The sequence below is a fragment of the Eschscholzia californica genome, unplaced genomic scaffold (assembly GCF_041429995.1).
Source record: "Eschscholzia californica isolate CP2 unplaced genomic scaffold, dmEscCali1.0.p SCAF_4, whole genome shotgun sequence".
In the NCBI taxonomy this organism is placed as follows: Eukaryota; Viridiplantae; Streptophyta; class Magnoliopsida; order Ranunculales; family Papaveraceae; genus Eschscholzia; species Eschscholzia californica.
This window is the reverse complement of record NW_028238461.1, coordinates 6,212,406-6,222,887: the sequence shown is the minus strand read 5'-3', so window position 1 is coordinate 6,222,887 and position 10,482 is coordinate 6,212,406. Positions and strand designations below refer to the sequence as shown.

The 10,482-nt window shown below is 36.1% G+C and overlaps 1 protein-coding gene across 2 annotated transcripts; it reads left to right on the top strand.

Annotated features, from left to right (window-relative positions):
• The first annotated feature begins 2,806 nt into the window (after positions 1-2,806).
• Positions 2,807-10,330, top strand: LOC147542031 (homeobox-leucine zipper protein HOX32-like). 2 transcript variants are annotated; one of them, XM_086672799.1, is made up of 19 exons: positions 2,807-3,197; positions 3,522-3,724; positions 4,773-4,932; positions 5,418-5,530; positions 5,637-5,727; positions 5,826-5,921; positions 6,005-6,118; positions 6,205-6,288; positions 6,372-6,527; positions 6,642-6,716; positions 6,875-6,981; positions 7,243-7,435; positions 7,544-7,732; positions 8,018-8,098; positions 8,252-8,386; positions 8,469-8,794; positions 9,009-9,120; positions 9,348-9,497; positions 10,009-10,330. In XM_086672799.1, exons 2-19 carry the CDS (start codon positions 3,552-3,554, stop codon positions 10,153-10,155), a joined length of 2,502 nt encoding a protein of 833 aa, XP_086528925.1. In that variant the 5' UTR covers positions 2,807-3,197; positions 3,522-3,551; the 3' UTR covers positions 10,156-10,330. The 2 variants fall into 2 exon arrangements, with proteins under 2 accessions (XP_086528925.1, XP_086528924.1); XM_086672798.1 differs by lacking the exon at positions 2,807-3,197 and having other exon boundaries at positions 3,211-3,724.
• Positions 10,331-10,482: the final 152 nt, after the last annotated feature.

Genomic DNA, 10,482 nt, shown 5'->3' with positions numbered 1-10,482 from the left:
TAATACACGATTGTTTTTTCCAATGGGTACTGACTATCAATATCCACGTAAATGGAATTAAGTCTAACCAATCTAACAAATTCTTGCGATAAATAATAGGTCTACAATAATCTCCCCGTAAAATATAGGGAACTCGTGCTACCTTTGAGAGAGCTGTCCGATTTTGTTTTTAAAGTGGGAGAGATATCCGAATTCGGAATAGGTTCTCTAAAATCTTTTGGAAGTAATATGTCTCACAATTAGAAGTTTTAAGAAATGTGTTTGAAAGCGTAGACTACTTTTCCTTCGGTAATAAAAAAACAAATAAAATCAATAACACTCGTTTTAGTGCTAAATGTGAGGTAAGGATGACAAAAGAGATGAAGAGGGGGAGAAGATAAAACCATACTAACATGTGAATCCAACAAAAATAGCTTTTGCATTGAGATAGAAAATAACATATTCTTTTCCATAAGTTTCTCAAATCTCATAAGTTTCTCAAATCTCACGAGTAGTCATTTTATTTTTTCTTCTAGTCATCTTTTTATCTATCACAAGGAGCTTACAAAATTGATCTTAAACATTACATATTTAGGGGAGGAAAAGAGAAAGTCACAAACCTGCAAGGGAAAAAGGCTAAATACCATTATTCTTCAAGTTCTGAGACATCTAAGAGCATCTCCAATGAGACACTCTAACAGAAATTTTAAAGTCTAGTTGTCTAGTAAAGATTCTCTTTCCTAAGTGTCAGTAGAGAGAAACTTTAAATTTTTTTGGTCTCCAATGAATATCTCTAAAATCTCTCTACTTAACATATGTCACTCTTAAATTGAATATGGAAAAAGTAGTTGAAAAGAAAAGGTTTTCATTTTTAAAATTTTAAAGTGACACTTAGAGAGTCTCAGAGAGACACTCTAATTTTAGAGTCTCTCTCTAGACATTCTGTAATAAATGTGTCCACTTCATAATAGAGTGTCTGACAAAGTGACCCATTAGAGATGGTGTTTTTAACCAAAACTCCAAAAAATCAAATGTGACATTCTAAATGTTAGAGATCGAGAACAAAAACTCTAAAGTCTAGTTGTCAAGTGTCAAATAAAGATTCTCTTTCCTAAGTGTCAATATAGAGACACTCTAAATTTTTTTGGTCTCTAATAGAGTTCTCTAAAATCTCTCTACTTAATACACATGTTACTCTTAAATTGAATATGGAAAAAGTAGTTGAAAAGGAAAGGTTTCTACCGGTTAAGTTTTAAAATGACATTTAGAGTCTCAAAGAGACACTCTAATTTTAGAGTCTCAAAGAGACACTCTAATTTTAGAGTTTCTCTCTCTAGACACTCTATAATAAATGTGTCCACTTCATAATAGAGTGTCTAACAAAGTGTCTCATAGGAGATGGTTTTTTAACAAAAACTCCAAAAAGTCATATGTGGCACTCTAAGTGTTAGAGATCGAGTGTCTCATTGGAGATGCTCTAAATATGCGTATTATATGGAGTCTGGTTTTAGCATAATCTATTATTTTGCTGATTCAGTGGGTTCCCGCACGAAAAAATTGTATAATTACATTTCAACATTTGGGCTGATATAGATGCTCCCTATACCATATTTCAACTAGAATCGATTTTTCATTAATTATAAGAAAAGTGCTTGCGCTTTAAACGACTTAGAGGCTAGAGTTTTCAGCCCCTCCGAATGGTTCTTTGAACGATAAAAGTACACCACCAATTACAATGGTTTTGTATTCATAGTGAAACAAAACAATAGAAGTTCCTCCACCCCACTTAGGAGGAAATGATGTTTTTAATAAGACATGTGTCTCGGGGAAACAAAAAAAGTTTCCGGCGAAAAAAGTGGAAAACTCAAAAACTATTTTGTAAACACATCTTTCAAGTCGCTGCCCTGAGTTGGTCAGCGACTTCAATGCCTATTCTCTCATTAGACACCCAAGAATTTTTTAGAAACATCCTAACCATCACGCGACCCAACATTCCTAGCTGAAATATAATCACACACAAACAAGTTTATGAATCAAGAAAACTTGAACTAGTAAACTCTACACTTGTAGAAAAATTCAACTAGAATAATTGAACATCTCAAGTGAAAGTCTATAATAGGCGGTTGGAGGATATATGTTGTAACTATCGTTCGTGCCTGTTAACACAAAAAAAAAACTATCGTTCATGCTTATTGTACATTTTATGTTAGATGATTTTGTAAGAGAAGAAATTATTCTTGTTATAGTTTTACACTTCTACAATAAAGTTTATCTTAATCATAATATCTTGAACTTTTTCTTTTATATTGGATTACACATTCTAAAATTATTCCGGTTGGTATGTCTAAATTTCATGTCTAAGAAGAACTCATAATTTTCTATTGTCTCTTCCAACGAAAAAAAGTTAATTTTTTTCTATTGTCTTTCAATTTTCTCATTTTCTAAGTCAAAACGATTGATTTGTAAAGTTTAGATTAGACACTACATTCCATAGTAACAAAAAAAAAGAAACAAATCGATTTCATATGGATTTTCAGTTTCTACTTTGTGCAATATTTTACGATATGCAATAGTTTATTGGAATATCGGAAAAGTGGGCAAAACAAGAATTTTGCATTAAACATTGAGAGGGCCAAACGTAAAGTTGGTCGTAAACTAGGGAGTGTTTAAGAATTTTGTGCTAAGAAGACAAACATTTTCAGACTGCAGATCTGAAAATAGTGAAAACAATTGGTCATGCATGCATGCACATAACATCCATTAATCCACATCATGCATGCATAATGCATTCATGAAATCTATTTACTTTTAGAGAGAGAAAGGGAGAGAGAGGTAAAGAGGGTTTATATTGGTTTGCTGAGACAAGCTGTACTATTTTTGCTTTCATCAGAGTGAAACAGCTTACCCATTTGTCAAAAAACGTCTCTGGCATGTAAAAATAATGGATTGAAAGGGCTCTCAATTTTCGTTTTTAGTGAGAGAAAAAAAAAGATTGGGTGCTCTCCTCTCTGACCCCAAACAAGCTATTAGCTAACCTCACCACCACCTGTCCTTCATTTGTTTGCTTACTCCTACTTTCTCTCTCTAGCCTGTCTGTTTTCTATGGGTTCTGTCTTTTCTCTCTCTCTCTCTAGCCCTGTCTGTGGGTTCTGTTTGTTTTGATTTTTCTCTTTTCGGGTAAACTTGTTTGTATTCTCACTCTTCCCTCCCCCCTCCAGGTAAAATCTCGACATGGGTTTTCTCATAGATAAGAATATCAATGACCCACCATTGTTTTTGTTGCTCTCATACTGTTTTCTAAACTGGTTTCTCTCAATCTTCTGAAAAAATTTCTCATGTGGAAAAGAGGAGGCTCTCTTGAACAAGAGAGCCTGCTTGAGCTTCAAACAACTTTTTAGAGAGAGAGAGAGAGAGAAACTCACTCAATCTTCCTTTTTCTTGCTTAGTTTTAGATTTGCTTTTGCGGGTTTGTTAATTTAGGTCCTTTTCTTTCCTGGGTTTGTCTTCATTTTTGGTTAATGGCACTTTCATTGCATCATCAGAAAGAACCTTCATCTTCTTCATCAAAACATATGGATTCTGGAAAATATGTGAGATATACACCAGAGCAAGTTGAAGCTTTGGAAAGGGTTTATACTGAATGCCCTAAACCTAGCTCATTAAGAAGACAACAACTTATTAGAGAGTGTCCTATTCTCTCTAATATTGAGCCTAAACAGATCAAAGTCTGGTTTCAGAATCGAAGGTAAACAAAAGAAAGCAACTTGGGTTTTCAAGATTGATGTGTTTGAATTTCCTACCCTTACTGTTTTATGTTGTTTCAACCTATCTTAAAATGAATCAAAAGGTTTTTTTTTTCTTCTTAGTTTTTGTATTTTTTTTTAATTTCTAGGGTTTCTGTTTTTGGATTTCTAAAATTTTAAGCTTAGAGATTGCTCTGATTTTATTTGGATTTGGGGTGATGAACTATCTTTCTACTTTCAATCAAAATGTTGTATTTGGGTTTCTGTACTTAATGGATCTGGTCAATTACAACTTGTTTTCTGTGAGATTTTCAATGTTCTGTCTCTTCTTCTTACATGCAAGTTGAACCTTTTGTGTTTCTATCTATAGATAGAAACCTAGTAACAATTTAAGGGCTTTTACTGATTTGATTCTTTTCTTTTCTTCAAATAATGTTTTTTATGATCAGTTCTTCTTTGCATGTTTGAAAATTAGTTAAAAGGTTAAATGCATACTATTGCTTTCAAATCTCTTCTTGCTAAAACCCTAGATTTGGAATAACACAGAATTTAGTCATCACAACTTGGATTTTCTTGTGATCTGTTTTTTGAGTTTTGAAATCATTTTTAGAAAATGAGGGTCTCTGATGATTTCAATTTTTTCCCTATTTGGTTCATTAGATTTGTTAGAAAAAAAATCTAATTTTTAAGTAGAGAAATGATGATACAAATTAGGTTTATTCTTATCAGAAATTTCTGACATATTCTACCCATAAGGTTGTGGGGTTCAATCTCAACTTACCAAAACAAGTATAAAAGGGCAAAAACAGATTTTGTTGATCTTTCACAAATCTAATCATTTTTTTAATTGAGGGTTTTCTTTTTTATTTGTTTTCTTGAAGGATTTTCTATTTTCTTCATCGTCTCTTTTTAGAATGTCTGTTTTGTCTTGTAATTTTGATCGTCATTGGAGTAGTAATGATAGGTGTCTAGGAAGTCTGTGGTTTTATGCTTTAAGACATAATTGTTTATGCAAATTGAGGATTAATATTCAAAACATTCTCTTTTTAGATGCCGTGAAAAGCAGAGGACTGAATCATCTCGTCTTCAAACGGTAAACCGGAAGCTGAATGCCATGAACAAGCTTTTAATGGAGGAGAATGATCGGCTGCAGAAGCAGGTTTCGCAGTTTGTTTATGAGAATGGATACATGAAACAACAACTGCAGAGCGTAAGGCTTACATTCTTACTTTACCATAAAACTTATGGTTTTTTTTCTGTTTATGGTCATGCTCTTTGCATTGTTATAAACTTTATTTGTGGGCACAAACTCGAATGGTGTTGTAGCGAAACCTATGTTTCTTTGCGTTTCGTCTTATGTAGTTATGTGCTTGCACACGTGTGGCCGTGTGGGATGTTTAGAAAGTTTAGGCTTGCGTATACAGTAATTAAAGTTATCAATAATTCGTTATAGTATTTTTTGTACATTTGTAGAAAATAATTTACATCTTAGATTGTACATATCTTGTTATAAGATTAGTCTGGAGAATATTGCTTTCCGCAATCGGGAAAATGTATTCATTAATGTGTCTTTGATTCTCATAGAAACGTAGGATGATTTTATTTGACATTTAGTTAAGCTCTTCTTTGGGTTTCTAAGCTAGATTTGAGGATATTAGAGTAACATGTCAAATATTTGTTTTTGAATTCGAGCAGGCTTCTGCGGTGGCCACAGATGGGAGCTGCGAGTCTGTGGTCACAAGTGGTCAGCACCAACAGCAGCAAAACCCAACACTGCGTCCTCCTAGGGATGCCAACAACCCAGCCGGGTAAACAATTCTTGATTCTGAGAGGAGTTTCATGTACATTTAATCAACGATATTGGTTATTATTTGATTCTTTTTTTGCTAAATAAAGTATCTTGAATTTTTTTAGTCTCCTCGCTATTGCTGAGGAGACCCTGACAGAGTTCCTTGCGAAGGCCACTGGAACTGCTGTCGACTGGGTCCAGATGCTTGGGATGAAGGTATGATTACCATTATAATCTCTTGTTTCCATTTTAACTGATTTATATACATGGAAGTAGTTTGTTCAACTAATTATACCTTCTGCGTTAATATTTAGCCTGGTCCGGATTCTATTGGAATCGTTGCTGTTTCCCACAATTGTAGTGGGGTAGCAGCACGAGCCTGCGGTCTCGTGAGTTTGGAACCCATGAAGGTAATTTACATTTACTTAACTTCAAATTTCAACTGTTTTGTGGGTTACATCACGGTGTAAATATTTATTTAATTTCTTTATAGGTCGCTGAAATTCTCAAAGATCGTCCATCTTGGTTCCGTGATTGTCGACGCCTTGAGATCTTGTCTGCAGTTCCCACAGGAAGTGGAGGAACCATTGAGCTTATATATATGCAGGTTTATTTTTTGCTGGTTGATAATCCAAGTTTGAAAATGTTTTACTTGCTCGTTATATCTTAATACCCTTGTTCATTTCTTCTTAGACGTATGCACCTACAACATTGGTAGCGGCACGTGACTTTTGGACGCTGAGATACACTACGGGTTTGGAAGATGGTAGTCTTGTGGTAATTCAACGAGACAAACTTCATTTATGGACTTTAAAAGACACTAATAGTTGGTACTCTAACGAGGATCGTGTATTTTGTAGATCTGTGAGAGGTCATTGTCACCCACTAATGGTGGCTCAGCTGGGCCATCTGCTCCAAATTTCGTAAGAGCTGAGATGCTTCCTAGTGGTTATCTTATTCGACCTTGTGAAGGTGGTGGTTCCATAATTCACATTGTTGATCATGTTAATTTGGATGTAAGTGTGCTCATACATTAAATAAATTTTCTTTATCCCTATAAGAAGTTTACATTGGATTCTTATTTTCTTGTTATTCTGCCAAATTTAATCTGGTTTCATATCTGGTTGTAGGCCTGGAGTGTGCCCGAGGTTCTCAGACCACTATATGAATCGCCAAAAATTCTTGCTCAGAAGATGACATTAGCTGTAAGTTCTATGTCAAAAAGTATCATTTTATCATGTTCTAATGCAGTTCCTTGTATAAAGCAATCATCAATTGTACGTTCAATCTATGTACAGGTTTTGCAAAAAAAGAAAGATCTTTAGGGCTTAGGCTAATGCAATTAATTCGTTATTTTATGTAGGCATTGCGATACATAAGGCAGATTTCACAGGAGATGAGTGGTGAAGTTCGGTGTGGTGGAGGCCGTCAGCCTGCTGTATTACGAACATTTAGTCAGAGATTATGCAGGTAAGAGCCACCAATAGCTTATCATATTTCTCACTCCTCATACAATTATATTTCAATATTACCAGACATACGATTGAATCCCATTACCGCCACTCTACTTACAATTTCTTTCTCATATATATATCTGGCATTTCTGTTTCATTTCTCTTAAGTTTTTGGATAATCATGGATTCTTGGATATATTGGAATGTTCTTTGATGTTTTCTTTCAAGCAATATGTTACGCTTCAAAAATTGACTGTTTCTGATATATCATTCACAGGGGGTTTAATGATGCTGTTAATGGATTTGCTGACGATGGATGGTCGCTGATGGGTAACGATGGTGTGGAGGACGTCACCATTGCTATAAACTCCACCCCAAGCAAACTTCTTGGTTGCCAAGGAAACACTGCGACTATGCTATCTACATTAGGAGGTGGAGTAGTTTGTGCCAAGGCATCAATGCTTCTTCATGTATGTTTCTAGTTGATTCATGACCTTGTAAATTCACGTTTAATCCATCAATTTATAAGCCCAAGAAACGTAGTTGACTTACTAATTCTTTGTTGGATATTGATGTAGAATGTTCCCCCAGCATTGCTTGTTCGATTTCTAAGGGAGCATCGTTCGGAGTGGGCTGATCATAGTATGGACGCTTATTCTGCTGCATCAATGAGAGCTGGTCCTTATTCTGTTCCTGGTGCAAGAGCAGGCAATTTCCCTACGAGTCAGGTCATTTTACCACTTGCTCATACAGTGGAACATGAAGAGGTAATGTATACGTGAAACTCAACTACTCGTATAGGATTCTTCAAGCTTCAAAGTAGTGGTATATGGAGCAAAGCAGTTGTACTTGGGACTTAGGCGTGTTTGGAACTCAGCCGAGTTCCCCTAAGCTCCGCCCGGACAACTCCTAAGGCCTCGCAAGTTATTCGCATGTCCAACTACTTAGACTTAGCACTTGATTGAGGCATTATGCATGCTTCATCTATCGAGCCATGAATATAAATATCAAAGTCTGATATAAATTGGTGATTACTTGTTCTAATATTGTAGTTTTTGGAAGTGATTCGTCTTGAAGGCCATGGATTCTCCCATGATGATGGAGTTTTGTCACGAGATATGTACTTATTACAGGTTTAGTCTTTCAGCCGTCATTACAGTTAATTCTATATTATATTTTTCTTCAAAAAATATTTTACATGCCTAAATATTACCAAATATGATCTCCGACCTTTTTGACACTTTCCCTGACCTTTTTTCCGTTCTCTTTCATGTTTTCGATTTCAGCTTTGTAGTGGAGTTGACGAAAATGCAGATGGTTCCTGTGCACAGCTGGTATTTGCGCCAATCGACGAGTCCTTTGCCGACGATGCTCCATTACTACCATCTGGTTTTCGCGTCATTCCATTAGAACCTAAAACAGTTGGGTGACTTCTGTGATTCTATTTCTCATTTTCACTGCATCTCTCTACCGATATATTAAAATAAACATTCGATGTTTCAGGATGGTCGTATATCAACTCGAACCCGTGATTTAGCATCCACAATGGAAGTGGGGCCGGGTGGATCTCGTCCGGCTAGTGAAAGTGCATCCAACAATTATGAATTGAGATCCGTTCTGACAATTGCCTTCCAGTTTACATATGAAAACCACTATAGAGAGAATGTGATAGCAATGGCTAGGCAGTATGTACGAAGTGTTGTTGGGTCTGTTCAGAGGGTCGCTATGGCTATCGCCCCATCTCGGCTGAACTCTCAGGTGGGCCAGCGGACACCACCGGGCTCTCCCGAGGCTCTGACTCTTGCCCAATGGATTTCTCGCAGTTACAGGTTCGTCGATTTTTCTAGTCTATTATACCACACTTTGATTTCCTTAAAGGAGATATTAGGTTCCTAGATTAGGCCTTTTTATTGTTTAGTATCATTGAAGCAGGCCAGGTTTAGAATAGAGTATTAGAATACAAATTTGAATAATATTTATAAGGGTGTCATTTTTACTCGGCTTAATGACGTTCCCTTCAGTAATTTGTTTCTTGTTTTCCAGGTTCCACACTGGAGTCGACCTCCTTCAGATCGATTCCCAAGCTGGCGATTGCTTGCTGAAATCGTTGTGGCAACATTCTGATGCGATTATGTGTTGTTCACTGAAGGCAAATGTAATTACATTTTTCAACTCCTCATTTCTTGCTATTTGTATCATTGATCTCTACCAACCAATCCCACCTCCATCCAACGGTTAAATATTTGTAACTAGTACTGGTGGATTTTAAAGTCCATCAACAGATTGGTTTGGTAGAAATGTTGCACTAACAAATCTCTTTCAGAATTGGCCAATTCATGTAATTTACCGGCGAGAACTAACATGTAGAGGTTACTTTTTCAGGCTTCTCCGGTCTTTACCTTTGCAAATCAGGCAGGGCTAGACATGCTAGAAACGACACTCGTAGCCCTTCAGGATATAAGTCTTGATAAAGTTCTTGATGAAGCTGGCCGAAAGTTGTTGTGCTCTGAGTTCTCGAAGATTATGCAGCAGGTATGTATTAACTGTATCATTTGTAGCAAGTTAAAAACTCGACTTGATTCAGTGTTAATTACTTAGTTGAGGAGTTCTGTTCTTCGGTTTGGTTTTAGATTAGATGGTTACAAGCCTTCGAAGTATTAGGTGTGGGATGAGTCACGCATGTATAATGTCGTTTCGACCACAAACAGTAGTGGGTCCCCCTAGTTGGCCATGAGGTAGCCCGGTCCGAGTTTCGTTAACTCGAAACATGTAGTATTATTATTACTATGATAAAGTAGAACTGAAAAGTGAGGCGGTCACTCTGCTTGCCCGGTCAAGGTCAGAGTCCTTGGCCTAACTACCTACCCTCATACTCCCCAAACTAGTAGGTTGATTGTTTCTCCGCTCATTTCAAATGCCGATGAACAATAACAAGCTCGCAACGCAACTTTCTTGTATCGATCAAATATGATAGTATTGATTTTATTAGAATAATATAATCGGGAAGGATCTGAGAAATGTACTTGAATTTATCATAATGCAGGGGTATTCTCAACTACCGGGCGGGGTATGTATGTCAAGTATGGGAAGACCAGTTTCTTATGATCAGGCGATAGCGTGGAAGGTATTAAATGAAGAAGATATGAATCATTGCTTGGCTTTTATGTTCATGAACTGGTCTTTTGTTTGATAGAAAAAGTCTTAAAGAAGTACAAGGAAAATAAACCTCCTAGTAAACTTTAATTATTAGTAGTAGTAGCAGTACCTTTCTGTTTTATGTTCTACTTTTGCTTCAAAACATCTTAAAACTTAACTTATGAAAGTAATCTATGTTTGAATATCTTAATCTTAATCCATCTTTTGTATTTGGTGCCCTCTCTCTCTCTCTGTCTCTGGCCTATGAATGCAAGTTTTATGATAGGTCACTTAGCAGGATTGACATGCAGTGTTTTCTTCTTTTTTTTATCGTTGTCGGATTTGAAATTTGACTCTTCCAACTGTTAAGTTTGTGGCCATC

Coding starts and splice junctions, on each gene's coding strand:
- LOC147542031 (XM_086672798.1), top strand. CDS start 3,498: ATGGCACTTTCATTGCATCATCAGAAAGAACCTTCATCTTCTTCATCA. Junction 3,725..4,772: donor GTCTGGTTTCAGAATCGAAG/GTAAACAAAAGA, acceptor TTCTCTTTTTAG/ATGCCGTGAAAAGCAGAGGA. Junction 8,099..8,251: donor GAGATATGTACTTATTACAG/GTTTAGTCTTTC, acceptor TTTCGATTTCAG/CTTTGTAGTGGAGTTGACGA.